The 14,539-nt window shown below is 46.9% G+C and overlaps 1 protein-coding gene across 2 annotated transcripts in view; it reads right to left on the reverse strand.

Moving 5' to 3' along the window:
* NOS1 (nitric oxide synthase 1) overlaps positions 1 to 14,539 on the reverse strand; it is a 211,001-nt gene that overhangs the window by 41,104 nt on the left and 155,358 nt on the right. Inside the window, exons 14-19 of one of the 2 annotated variants that reach the window (XM_054444762.2) lie at positions 13,999 to 14,084; positions 10,595 to 10,739; positions 9,181 to 9,285; positions 8,552 to 8,610; positions 6,096 to 6,197; positions 3,945 to 4,061 (exon numbers count right to left, since the gene is read on the reverse strand). In XM_054444762.2, the coding sequence (XP_054300737.1) occupies positions 3,945 to 4,061; positions 6,096 to 6,197; positions 8,552 to 8,610; positions 9,181 to 9,285; positions 10,595 to 10,739; positions 13,999 to 14,084 (614 nt within the window). The remainder of the gene's footprint in view (positions 1 to 3,944; positions 4,062 to 6,095; positions 6,198 to 8,551; positions 8,611 to 9,180; positions 9,286 to 10,594; positions 10,740 to 13,998; positions 14,085 to 14,539) is intronic. The other variant, XM_063646760.1, reaches the window with a different exon arrangement.

Genomic DNA, 14,539 nt, shown 5'->3' on the forward strand with positions numbered 1-14,539 from the left:
TGCTTGAACCAGTGGGGTCAAATTCATGAGCTATTTCTCTATGTTGAGGTGGGGACACTTTGACTGAAGTATGGAAAATAGAGGGCTGTGTCCTAGATGGCTCCTGTAGGGCTGGTATACAGTCCTTCAGACACTTTCTGCTACATTTCCAGAACTTGGTCTTGGCTGTAGGTCTAGACCTCACAGGGACAGGAACAACAGGTTCACGAATGGGACAAATACACCCCACCTTGCCCCACTTTTTAAGGTCAGTGTTCTGCTGTAGACTGTCACCTCAGATAAACCACGGAGTGGGGCTACTTAACCTACTCCATACAGGATCAGACCCTGCCCCTGAATCTCTTTTTTAGGACGATGGGGACAAAATGGTAACAGATTGAGATGGGAAGGAAGGAAGAAGGTAGGAGAAGTTGGAAAGGCACCCTCCAGCATTGGAGCATGAACTTGGGGTGGGTCCAGGTGCCTCACAGGTGAAAGTTAATGTACCTTGTTAATATCCACTTCCCTCAAATCCACTCATATTGTATCATTTCATCTTCCTCTTTTTCCTTGCCCTCCTTCCCCTAGAATTCCAGAGCCTTTCCAAATAAAGTATGTGGGATTAGATAGCATTTTGCCATTTACTTCTCCTTTTTTTTTTTTTTTTTTATTTTGACAGAGTTTTGCTCTTGTCACCCAAGCTGAAGTGCAGTGGTGTGATCTTGGCTCACTGCAACCTCTGCCTCCCAGGTTCAAGTAATTCTCCCGCCTCAGCCTCCAGAGTAGCTGGGATTACAGGCCCTCAAAACCACGCGTGGCTAATTTTTGCATTTTTGTTAGAGATGGGGTTTCACCATGTTGGTCACGCTGGTGTCGAACTTCTGACCTCAGGTGATCCACACACCTCGGCCTCCCACAGTGCTGGGATTACAGGCGTGAGCCGCTGTGCCCAGCCTGTCATTTACTCTTAACCAATGATCTTCCTGGATCTAAAAACATTACCCTTTTCTTGCAGGGTGGCGGCCTGACAGGTAGACAGAGATGGTAACTGGGTGTGGATTGATTGGAGGGGTGATAGGAAAGGGAAACCCTACCCAAAGCCACCTGCCTCAGCCTTAGCCCAGTGCAGATCTGGGAACTTCCAGCACTAGTCATGCCTTCTGGTTAAGGTGTTGTTTCCTGAATCTCTGTGATTTATGTTTGTGATGTCTGCCATATTCAATTACCACTGACACTGTCAATCACTCATTTGTGTTTTTGAACTTGCTTTTAATTTTTCCTCACTAGCTCATCACTCCTATGGTCTGAATGTTTGTGGCTCCCCAAATTCATAGGTTGAAACCTAACCCCCAATGTCATGGTATTAGTGGACTTTGGGAGATGATTAGGTCATGAAGGTGAAGCCTCATGAATGGGGTTAGTGCCTCATAAGGGGCTGAAGAGACCAGAGTTCTTCCCTTCTGCCATGTAAGGACACAGCTGGAAGGCACCATCTATGAGCCAGAGAGTGGGCCCTCACCAGACACTGAATCTGCTGGCACCTTGATCTTGGACTTCCCAGCCACTAGAACCGTCAGAAATAAATTTCTGTTGTTTACGAGCCACCAGTTTATGGTATTTGGTATAGTAGCCCCAATGAACCAAGGCTCCCAACTCTTGTGTTCACCAACAGATGATGATTCAGGCGGTTGATTCATTAATATTCTTCTTGGTGGGCCTGAGGACCTAGACTACAGTTACTTCTAGTCACATTTCCATCACAATCTTCAGCTTATGACTTCAAGGAATGCAGTAGTAATGTGATCATGGCTCACCGTAGCCTTGATCTCCTAGGCTCATGCAATCCCCCCACCACGGCCTCCCAAGTAGCTGGGACTAAAGACATGTGCCACTATGCCCAGCTAATCAGTTAATTTTTTTCTTTTTTTTTTTGTAGAGACAGGGTCCCAATATCTTGCCCAGGCTGGTCTTAAACTCCAGGGCTTAAGTGATCCTCCCACCTTGGCCTCCCAAAGTGCTGGGATGGTAGGCATGAGCTGCCATGCCTGGTCTTGGCAAACTTTTTTTGAGACAGAGTTTTGCTCTGTCGTCCAGGCTGGAGTGCAGTGGTGCCATCTCGGCTCACTGTAACCTCTGCCTCCCAGGCTCAAGCGATCTTCCCACCTCAGTCTCCAGAGTAGCTGGGACCACAGGTGCATGCCACCATGCCCAGCTAAGTTTTTATATTTTTGGTAGAAACCGGGTTTTGCCATGTTGCCCAGGCTGGTCTCAAACTCCTGAGCCCAAAAGATCTGCCTGTCTTGGCTTCCCAAAGGGCTGGGATTACAGGCATGAGCCACTGTACCTGGTGTTGGCAAACTTTTTATATGTGGGGGTCAGACAGCAAATATTTTTAGGCTTACAGGGCCAAGAAGCAAAATTGAAGCTATTATGTAGGTACTTACAAAACAAGAAAGAAAACAAATTCCTGAACATTCTCAATTGATAAAATTAAAAACATAATAATAATTAAGCATACTTTAACACAGGTCTACTATGAGAAGACTGGAATTCATTTTTTGGGAGAGAATAATAACATTTTCTTTTTTGGGGCTCAAAGGTAATGTTTTCTACCATCAGACTAATTACAAATGTTCATCGGTAAGAAAAGCATTATAAGCCCATGGGTTGTAAAATATACGCAGTAACCAGGCTGGATTTGGCTCACAGGTGTTAGTTTGCCAACTCCTGCCATGATAGATTTAATAAGGGAAAAATGGGTCTGACTGTCAAACTCCAGAACTGACGTTTCAATGTTGAGCTGAAAAAAGTACTGATGTCAAAACTTATAGAATGTTCAACACCAAGAGTGAACCCTAAAGTAAACTATGGACTGTGGCTGATAATGATGTGTCATTGTAGGTACATCAGTTCTAACAAACGCACCACTCTGGTGTGGGATGCTGATAGGAGGGGAGACTGTGCATGTGTAGGGACAGGAGGATGTGGGAACTCTCTGTACTTTCTGCGCATTTTGCTGTCAACCTAAAATTGCTTTAAAACGTAAAGCCTATTTTAAAATGTCCTGGAGGACATAACAGATATTTCAATAGCTAGCAAACCAGTGATCTATATCATCTACTAAGCATTGCTCTGAGTAATTATGGAGAAGGCTCAGTTAGCGAAGGTCTGAGAGATTTGTGGCCAGGCTTGAAGGTTCTTCCTACAGGGCAACTCACATCAGTCTTGTCTTGATCAATATCCACGAAACCAAGGGTTTGACATCCCACTTTTCTCTCCTTCCAAGAACCCATTAAACTGAATACACAACTATTGTAATATAAAATATCTGTCCACGCGCTTCCTAAAATTATCTCATAGTATGTGACTATGCCATGAGATAATGTGAGGTTAGGGCAGTATTTGTCAAATCTGACTGCACATTAGAGTCAATTGGAGAGACTTAAAGAAAAAAGCAACACATGGGCCCAATTCTAGATCAATTCCATCAGAGTTTCTGGAGATGGGTCTTGTTTATTGTATTAGTATGCTGCAAACCTCTCTAGGTGATTTTGAGGAGCCTCCACGATTGGGAACCACTGGGTCACAGCAGGGTGTCTACAGAAGCTTCTGTTAAGTATACACCGTAGCTGTCAGGAAAGGCAGCTCATTGAGCAATAGCCAGGGATTGATACCCTTCAGCACAAACAATGGGGTGAACCTTGGGTAATGGGGCTCTGAGGGAGTGTGTACATGAAAAGAAGTCACAGAAAGGATAAAAAATGGTGCACGGGGAGACCAGACAATGTGACTTAATGGGTGGGAGGGGTCCCAGATAGCCAGGATGCAGCTGGTTTTATGAGAAGTGAATGGACATAGAAGGGAGACTACCTCCCCACAATGAAGAGCTCACTTTGTAACTAGGTCAAGCTCCCCAGGAGCCTTAGTCTTCCCTGACCCCCCGACCCCCTTATCCCCTTGCTCACCTCACATTGGCCAGGGGTCCAGCACTCTCAAAGTTGTCTCTGAGGTCGGGCCCATCGCCTGATGATTTTTGGGAGTCAGAGTAGGAGGAGACGCTGTTGAATCGGACCTTGTAGCTCCTGCCAAAACCAAAGAGAACCTGTGAGCTCTGGCCTGGAGCTCCCTCCTGAGGTCAACACCCTTGATGGATCTTCAAGTGACCAGTCCTGATTCTAGGGCCTTCTCTTGTATGTTGAGTCAAACCATAACACTCCCACAGCCTCTTCTATAATCTACCAACTTACTCATGTCCGCCACAGTGGTAACTGTTCATCTGCACTCGGTCTTACTGGTAATAAAAAGGTTTCTGGCCATGCCTAACTCAGGAAACCTGAGACCCATAAAGTTAAAATGATTTAATCAATAAGAAGTCAGGAACAGAACTAACTACTCCCCTAAACCATGAGACCATGCTTTCTTGTTTCTCAAAAAAAAAAAAATTTTTTTTGAGACAGAGTATCGCCTGGGCTGGAGTGCAATGGCGCCGCCTCGTCTCACTGCAACCTCTGCCTCCCGGGTTCAAGTGATTCTCCTGCTTCAGCCTCCCAAGTAGCTGGGATTACAGGCATGTGCCAACACGCCCAGCTAATTTCACATTTTTAGTAGAGACAGGGTTTCACCACGTTGGCCAGGCTGGTCTCAAACTCTTGACCTTAGGTGATCCACTTGCCTCGGCCTCCCAAAGTGCTGGGATTACAGGTGTGAGCCACTGCACCCGGCTGTTTCTCAAATTTTAATGTGCACAAGAATCATCCTGGGATTTCATTAAAATGCAGATTCTGATTAAGTAGTTCTGGGACCTGGCTTGGGGTTCTGCATTTCTAACAAGCTCCCAGGAGATGCCAGTGTCTCCAGACTTCACTTTAAGGAGCTAGAAACTAGACCATGCTGTCCAAGATGGCAGCCATTGGCTAAGTGTGGCTATCTAAAGTTAAATTAATTTGAGTTAAATACAAGTCAATGTGGTTGGTACACTGCAAACCTCCCTAGGTGATTCTGGTGTGCATTCAGCTTTGAGAACCACTGGGTCATAGCAGGGTGTCACTTGCACCAGCCACATTTCAGGGGCTCCAGAGCCACGTGTGGTTAGTGGCTGCTATAGTGGACAGCACAGATACAGAACATTTACATCTCTCTAGAAAGTTCTTCTGGACAGTGCTGGAGTATCCCATTCAATACTGTCCTTCCATAAAGTTATGGTCCTTAGACATTTCAGGGCTCTGTCAAATTTTACATTTCAAGTAAATATGAACAATGTTCAGCACTGACGCCTGGCGTGGAAAGAGATTACATTTTTTTAATTAAATTATTTTGAAGGTGAAGGAAGATGTCATCGGGACTCAAATCTCAGCATGAGAGGCTTAGGAACCTTGAGATTAAAAAAAAAATCCAATTTCTCCATTTTCCTCTAAAAGTGGTAAGTTGTGCTCTCAGGCAAGGCAAAACAAAACAAACAGAAACAAACAAAAAATCTGAGACCAAACAAACAAGCAACCCAAAACTCCAAAACAAAACCCAAAACTCAAGAAGCAAACCCAACACACAAATCTAATTACAAAAAATTAAAAAGAAATAAGAAAATTTAAAAAAAAGAGAAAAAGAAGAAAAGAAATTGTGCATTCTGGCAGCAGGGTTTCTAAGCTGGATGTTCTTTAAAGTTTTCGCTCCAGCATCAGGAAAGTTCTAAATATATGTAAGTGTATTTTCTGCCCTAAAATAGTCTCACATTGAGTCATGCAATATATCAGGGGGTGGCTGTGTTGTTAGTGTGGGAGGAATGGTTGATGGTTGTGGGTAAAAATAACAGCACGTGCATTTGTATGAGGTTGGAGGTTTTTTCAAATGCTTTCCTTTTTGTTATTACCCTTTGACCCTGCCAATAGGCCACAGAAGTGGGCGGGGCAGAGCTAATTTCTCCCCATTTGGCAGATGAGAAAGACCAAGGCCCACAGGGGTTAAGTGATATGCTCAAGGTCACTTAGTGAGTTAGTGACACAGCCCAGGTTAGAACTCGGGTCTCCTTGAGACCTAGATGTGTGGCCTGGGATGCTCAGGCATTGGGCGTGCATGCATACGCTCGCACACACCTGCGTGTACACACATGCACACTCTACCTGTGCTGGCTGTCACGGGCTGCAGCCAGACCGTGGACTTCTGTGTCACCACTGGGGAGGGGAGGCCCTTTACGAGGAAAGAAACGCAAGGGTTCCGGGTACCTAGAGGGGAGAATCGATGGTGCCCTATCTCTCCCTGAAGGAGGGGTGAGAGGGAACCTGCTGGGAGGCCATCTAGGATGGGGTGGGAAGGAGAGAGGTAGGGAGAATGAGGACTAAGATGCTGGAGTTGGGCGTAAAACGAGGGCTGACCACAAAGGACTCAGCAACAGTCAGTCTCCTGGGTATCAAACTTATGTGAATATGGCAGCATGTTCTCTGCACAAAGAAAATCAGAAGGGATTTTCTGTTTTTCTTTTTTTTTTTTGAGATGGAGTCTCACCCTGTCGCCCATCCTGGAGTGCAGTAGTGCAATCTTGGCTCACCGCAACATCTGCCTCCCAGGCTCAAGTGATTCTCCTGCCTCAGCCTCCTGAGTAGCTGGGATTACAGGCGCTCACCACCATGGCCAGCTAATTTTTATGTTTTTAGTAGAGACGGGTTTCACCATGTTGGCCAGGCTGGTCTCGAACTCCTGACCTTAGGTGATCCTCTCACCTCAGCCTCCCAAAATGCTGGGATTACAGGCATGAGCCACTGTGCCTGGCCTCAGAAGGGATTTTCTGCTTAACACAGCCAAAAAACACCAGCCAGCTAGAGCATTTGATGTTCTCCTTAAGACACAGGGATCTGCTTGCTCCACGCTGGAGCAAATACTGAGTTGGCCTCATGGAAAGGCAGCTCAGTGTGCACACACTGCGTATCCTATACCTTATGGGGGATGCAAGGGCTTTTCAACAGTAATTAACAAAAATTTTTTTGGCAGGGTGCGGTGGCTCATGCCTGTAATCCCAGCACTTTGGGAGGCTGAGGCAGGCAGATCACCTGAGGTCAGGAGTTCGAGACCAGCCTGGCCAACATGGTGAAAGCCTGTCTCTACTAAAAATACAAAAATTAGCCAGGCATGGTGGCGTGTGCCTGTAATCCCACCTACTCGGGAGGCTGAGGCTACAGAGTCGCTTGAACCCAGGAGGCAGAGGTTGCAGTGAGTCGAGATCATGCCATTGCACTCCAGCCTTGGTGATAAGAGCGAAACTTCATCTCAAAAAAAATTTTTTTATTTTTATTTTTTAGAGACAGGGTCTTACTCTGTTGTCTAGGCTGGGGTGCCGTGGCACAATTATGGCTCACTGTAGCCTCAACCCCCTGAGCTCAAGTGATCCTCCTGCCTCAGCCTCTGGAGCAGCTGGGACTTCAGGTGCACACTACCACGCCCAGCTAATTTTTAATTTTTTTGTAGAGATGGGATCTTGCTATATTGCCCAGGCTGGTTTGAACTCCTGGCCTCAAGCAATACGCCTGCCTCAGCCTCCCAAAGCACTAGGATTATAGGCATGAGCCACCGCGCCCAGCCATCAATGGTAAGTTTGATTAGATGCTTTTTTACTTTACCAAATACCTTTAGAACTCAATCCCACATTAGATGCAGTTCCATTACAAACATATTTTTGACTACAGGTATGTTTTGTCTTACAAGGTATCTTATCTTTTGAACTCAACTTCTAGATTAGCTGCAACTTCACTGTGAGCATCAGACAGGAAGCTTCCAAGGAAAGAAGTTCCATTCTTTGATTTTAACCTTTTTTTTGTTTTGACAGATCTGTTCAGGCTGGCCTCAAGTGATCCTTCTGGCTCAGCCTCCAGAGTAGCTGAGACTACAGGTGTGTGCTACCATGGCTGACTGCCTTACACTGATTTGAATGTAGGTTCCCAAAGAGGGAAAAAGAATAAGAACAATATTTACACAGTGCTTTTTTTTTTTTTTTTTTTTTTTTTTTTTTGAGATGGAGTTTTGCTCTTGTTGCCCAGGCTGGAGTGCAATGGTGCGATCTTGGCTCACTGCAACCTCCGCCTCCCAGGTTCAAGCGATTCTCCTGCCTCAGCCTCCCAAGTAGCTGGGATTACATGCATGTGCCACCACGCCTGCCTAATTTTTGTATTATTAGTAGAGACGGGGTTTCATCATGTTGGCCAGGCTGGTCTCGAACTCCTGACCTCGTGATCCGCCTGCCTCGCCCTCCTAAAGTGCTGGGATTACAGGCGTGAGCCACCACGCCCAGCACACAGTGCTTTTACATCTAGTTTGTGATTTGATTCTTACTAATTAGAAAGTCAAGGTAGGTGCTATAATCTCTATTTGATAGAAAAGGAAACTGAGGCACAAGGCTGTGAAGTGACTCAGATACCAAAATATTGGCCCCAGTAGACTGCAGACACCTCACAACTAAGACCCATCACAAATGGACTTCAGATTACAGCCACCATCCAGAACTCAAATGTGAACCCCAGGTGCCAAAAGTCAATGTCCAGTTACCCTCAGGGGGTGGCGGGTGACATCGGAGGGGTCATTCACTTACTTCCTTTCTTCCTGCACAGAGTTGGGGTGCCTCATTTCCATCAAAGCACAGCCGAATTTCTGGAGGCCAAAACATATGGGTGAAATTAGCACATCTTAGTACATGAGAAATCAGGTCGGGCACTCAGGGTCTGGGGTCCTGGCTGTCAAAGAGGAGACTGATGCCCGGAGGCCAGGATGTCAGGAGTGGTCAGGGGCTCAGGCTGGACAGTAATGCCTGGGTTACAGACGCAGTGGATACACCTGCTATTTAAACGACTACAGGTGTGGACTCCCTACCCCCAGCACACAACTTCCCTTTGGAGCCTTCCTTCTATAAAAATATTGTCCCCACGTCCCTCATCTACATCAGGGGACATCAAGCTCATGACAGGAGCAGCCACTGCAAACAAATAGCTCACTTAGGTGACAATATTTTCACCAGGGACTTGCTAATTAGTGGACACCAGTAGACTGAGTACTGGGAATTGCCCAACCTTTGTATATCTTGGATCCAAATGGAAATTACTGGTTTTCAGGCTCTGGGAGGGTTTGCTACTGAATAGCAGGTGTAGGAAGAGTCTCAACCTTGGCCCCCACGTCCTCCCGATGATGGAACCACACTCTTGAACAGGTAAAAGCTCATCTCACCTCCCCATTCTCAGGGGGATCTCCGTTGCCGAAGGTGCTGGTAACCACGAGGACCAGAGTTTCATGTTCCAGGTGCACGATGTCATATTCCTCCATGGACATCACCTAGGTGGGCGGGGCACAGGTATAGGATGGGGAGAGGAAGAAGGGGATGAGGAGAGAAAAGAGGTGGGAGAGACAAAAAGCGATGGGGGAAGGGGAAGAGGAGAGAAAGGAAAAATGTCAGTCATTTTGGGTCATCTCCTTTGGAAGGAGAACCGAAAGATCTCGGGTGTTAGTATTTCAGTGGGCTCAAGTGGGTAGAACTAAACGCTTTTTGGTAGCGTGGGACCTTGCTACGGTCACTGTGGCCTGAAGGGTTGTGGAGAATCTGGAGCAATGGTTCAAGAGATTGGCAGACACTAGAAACACAGCTTGATGGAATCCCGTGGGATTCTTATAGTCAACTGGTCTTGGATTCTTCCTGACCCCAGTTAGGCTGGGAATGATCTGGCTAGAGCTGACTAAGTCTTCTCAACCTCCTCTCTAATCCTCCACCCAGCAGTGTGGAGCACCTGGCCAAACAAGTCTGAGATATCTGCCTTCTGGAAAGATGATTGCCCTCTGTCTCATCATCGTCTGAGCAACATTTCTCAAAATAGGTTCTAGAAAATCCCAGTCTCCTGAGATGCTCCATGAAAACAAGCGATCCACGATCAAACACGTTTGGGAAACGTCTATATTCTGTCCTCGCCTCTTTTGGAGATTAGAACACATGCTTATAGATTACAGGCTCTGGGAAGTCCTGCCACAGCAAGGAAAACCATTGAGCTGGCCGGGTGCACTGGCTCACGCCTGTAATCCCAGCACTTTGGGAGGCCGAGGCAGGCGAATCAAGAGGTCAGGAGATCGAGACCATCCTGGCTAACACAGTGAAGCCCCGTCTCTACTAAAAACACAGAAAATTAGCCGAGCGTGGTGGCAGGCGCCTGTAGTCCCAGCTACTCGGGAGGCTGAGGCAGGAGAATGGCGTGAACCCTGGAGGTGGAGCTTGCAGTGAGCCGGGATCGCGCCACTGCACTCCAGCCTTGAGACTCCTCAAAAAAAAACACAAAAAAACAAAAAAACAAAAACAAAAAACCATTGAGCTGTACTTCAGGCAAAGCTTCCCAAACTGACCTCAGAATGGTTTCTTATAAACCCTCTAACATTTTGCTCTAAAGAGGGGAATTTCATTTTGTGACTCCTGGACTCATGGGGACAGGGATATCACAGTCCCCTGAAATTTATGCACATGTGTATGTGAGCTGATAGGCACTGTCAGGTGTGCTTTCATCCTTTGCCGAAGGCTTCTTCTCTGTTGACTTCCCTCTCTCCCCTTCCTGCCTTAATTTACCATAAGAAGCTGGCGGAGCTAGGGCTACCCCCCACCTACCTTGGCATCAAAGGCGTGTTTGAAGATCTCACACAAGGTCTTGGCATAAGCTTGCGATTTGCCTGTCTCCGTGGCATAGAGGATGGTCGCTTTGACCCTCTTGGCCATAGCCTGCCCCATCAGCTTGGCTGAGAACTTGACAGCTCTGGAGGGAAGAGGATGGAGATGAAAAATGGGAAACAGAAAAGGGGAGAGAAGTTGCTGGATTGGGACTTTCGTGCAAGAACCGGGATCCATGAAATATAACAGAAGAGAACTCTCTTGATCTTTGATGGCTTCAGGGGTTTCCTCAGAGGCACTTGAAGCCCTTGTGTTTAAGCACCGTGTTATTAAAGTATTATTAAATCCTTTATTTTATTTTATTTTTTTAACTTCTCTAGAGATAATGCTGGATATTAAATCCTTTATTAAATCCCACCAGAGGCTGGGCGCAGTAGCTCACGCCTGTAATCCCAGCACTTTGGGAGGCTGAGGCGGGTGGATTGCCCGAGCTCAGGAATTTGCCACCAGCTTGGGCAACAAGGTGAAACTCTGTCTCTACTAAAATACAAAAAAATTAGCCGGGAGTGGCAGCGTGTGCCTGTAGTCCCAGCTACTTGGGAGGCTAAGGCAAGAGAATTGCTTGAACCCAGGAGGCGGAGGTTGCAGTGAGCCGAGATCGCACCACTGGGCACCACTGCACTCCAGCCTGGGCGACAGAGTGAGACTCTGCCTCAAAAAAAAAAAAAAAAAAAAAAAAAATCCCACCAGAGCAATTAGTCATGAGTTAAAAGGAGTAGTTAGTTTTGTTAGCTTGTTACTTGATTGATCCCAGACTTAAGAACCTTGGTTTGCCAAGCATTGCCTCAAAAGATGATCGTTCATCCATTTCCTCTCTCTTTCATTCATCAAATATTTATTAAGTGCTTAACTATGTGTCAGTATTGTTATAGGAAATGGAGACCACAGAGAACATAGCTATGGCATGCAGCTGTCACGGGGCTCATATTCTAATGTGTGCGTGTATGCACATGTGTGAATGAGAGAAAGAGAGAGAGAAATGAATCACGAATAAGTCACCAGACATTGAGTTTGACGGGATTTTAGAGGTTTATTGGTCCACAAGGGAAGGACGAGGTCTGATTTATTCAGCAATGCATGTCAAGGGTCTTACACAGAGCCTGATACCCAATAGGCACTAAATAAATATCTATCAAAAGAAGTTATGGGATGGTCATAGTGGCTCATGCTTGTGATCCTGGCACTTTGGGAGGCTGAGGCGGGAGGATCACTTGAGGCCAAGGGTTTGAAACCAGCTTGGTCAACAGAGTGAGACTTTGTCTCTATAAAAAAGAAATAAAAGAAGTTATGAATTTTAAAAGATGCTGCCCCTGAGACCCTGGGGAGTCTGAACGTCAAATCCAGCCTCTTTCTAGCTAAACAGAGAAGCCCAAACCAGTGTCTCTTCCTTCTGCTCTACTGGGCAGGGCGAGTTCCAGGGGCATGTAGCAGACAGGCCAGAGGCTCAGAAATACCCGGGCGCGACTCCTTAACAAGCCTCCCTGTTGTAACTAGAAATCTCAGCGCAGACAAATCGCTAACTTTCCCCCACCTGGGATTATCGACGTTAAGTTCATTATTTTTTAGAATCAGGGAAACCGCCCACGCTGCAGGAAGACTTAGCTAAGGGGAAGAAACAGAAAGGAATAAAAGGTACCTGGAGGGTTCCCTTTGAATAATTTGAGCATAAAGATGCATCTATAATTAATTCCCATTGTTACTATCCAAAACTTAATAGTGCAATTAATGTTTTAGATTTCTCCCTCCCCTTTCCCCTCAGAGACAGTGGAGCTGAACTGAAGCCAACAATTGCCCTCCCTGAGAACATCTGAGATATTCTTGTTAGGGAAATGGTGGCTGCTGATGTGTTCTTGCTTGGCTGGGGGATGGGATTAGGGTGGAAGGAGAGAGAGGGAGGGAGGGAGGGAGAGAGGGAGAGGGAGGGAGGGAGAGAGGGAAAGGGAGAGAGAGAGGAAGAGGGAGGGAGAGAGGGAGAGAGAGAGAGAGAAAGAGAAGAGAGGGAACAGAGAGAAGAGAGAGAAGAGAGAGAGGAGAGGGAGAGGGAGAGAGAGAGAGAGAGAGAAAGATTGATTGATTCTATGGGCTCTATTAATGGAGCCAGGACCTAGGTTTGGGTCCCTGCAAGATCCACCAGTGTCTTGTCTCTGGGGCCCATGGCTTAGATGACACCTGTTGTACAACTAGTTATCATACATAGAGAATTCTGGACCTGAGGGAGCTGAGGAAACAGAGTAGTGTCTTCTGACAAAAAGTTAGCTCCAAACAGTGGTCTTTGGTAAGTGGATCAGTAGGGTTCTCTTTTTTTGGGGCAGAAGGCTGGCATCCCCATTAAATCAACTTAGTTAACCCCACCCTACTTGTCAGCTGGTCCCCTGGCTGGTCAGGCATTCTTCAGGAAAATCACTCCTCAGTAGTCTCAGGCCATAACCCGCTTCCTTCCCCTCTTTGCTTAAACTTTGTTAATCTCATTCTTTAGCTCAATTGTCACCTCCTCTAGGAAGCCCTCCCTGACCTCCCAAACTCCGTGAACCATTATTATTTCCAGGAACCATTCCTCGATGGTACCTTCCACAGCTGCCATGTTTACTGTATTTGTTGATTCTTTGACAAAGGAATGGCTGTGAGCTTCATGACAGCAGGGACAGCGTTTCTGTAGCTTGCCATGATCCCCCTGAAGCCTCACATAGTGCCTGGCACAGAATCTGAGTAGCTAGGACTACAGGTGTGTGCCGCGGCACCCAACTAATGAATGAATGAATGAGTAAATGAATGAATGAGTAAAATTAAGGGTCAGCCCTGAACGAGAGTGCTCTCCAGGCAGTAGTGTGCTGGAGCCAACTAACTCCAGCTCCTCCCTATTCTGGGTTCAGTGACTTCCTAGGCCAGGTGCAGTGGCTCACGCCTGTAATCCTAGCACTTTGGGAGGCTGAGGTAGGAGGATCGCTTGAGGCCAGGTGTTTAAGACTAGCCCGTGCAACAAAGTGAGACCCCTTCAGCCTGGGGAACAGACCCTATCTCAAAAAAGAAAGAAAGAAAAAAAAGAAATTGGTCATAGTGGGAATATTTACATCATGGAAACTGGCAAACATGAAAATCAAGGTATTACTATTACTATTACTATTAATTAGGAGGGCTGGTTCACCAACACACCATTGCCCCCAGGACAAGAATTTAGGAAACCGGGGTGAGGAAAGTGAGGCTGAGAAGGAGAAGAGTTGGAATGACATTCACAGCTCAGACTCAGAGGCAAAGAAGGCACAAGCGGCTGCAGAAGATGAAGAAATCATATCCTACAGAGAGGTCAGAGGGCACATTGGCCCACCTGCCCACTGCAGGAAACTTACTCTGCTAGCTTCTTGAAGCCGATGGCTCGCCTCTTTGTGGGGGTCCCATTGGTGCCTTTCCAGACATGGGTGTTCCAGGGATCAGGCTGGGAAGAGAAGGAGAGGGCTACGGTCACTCACTGCAGTGAGGGCATCTGGCTCCTGCTGGGGATGCTCAGGACCACCTGGGGCTTGTGACTGCCTGACCCTCGGCCTCTGAAGGGAAGAATTCTGCCCAGTGGTGACCACCATGGGGCAAGGGATGCAGGTTGGTCGGGGTGGGGGGGTCCTTGCCCAGTGGGTGGTCCGGCCTTGGCAGTGTCCTGCTAGCTCTTTCCCCTCGGACTCCAGTCCCTCTCAAACTCTTTTCTTGTGACCCCTGACGACTCACTCTCATTTCATCCCTCTTTCTCTCTCTTAAGAGACAGGGGTCTCACTCTGTTGCCCAGGCAGGAGTGCAGTGGTATGATCATAGCTCACTGCAGCCTTGAACTCCCTAGCTCAAGGGATCCTCCTATCTCAGCCTCCCAAATAGCTGGGACTACAGGTGTGTGCCACCACA

The sequence above is a fragment of the Pongo pygmaeus genome, chromosome 10 (assembly GCF_028885625.2).
Source record: "Pongo pygmaeus isolate AG05252 chromosome 10, NHGRI_mPonPyg2-v2.0_pri, whole genome shotgun sequence".
NCBI lineage: Eukaryota > Metazoa > Chordata > Mammalia > Primates > Hominidae > Pongo > Pongo pygmaeus.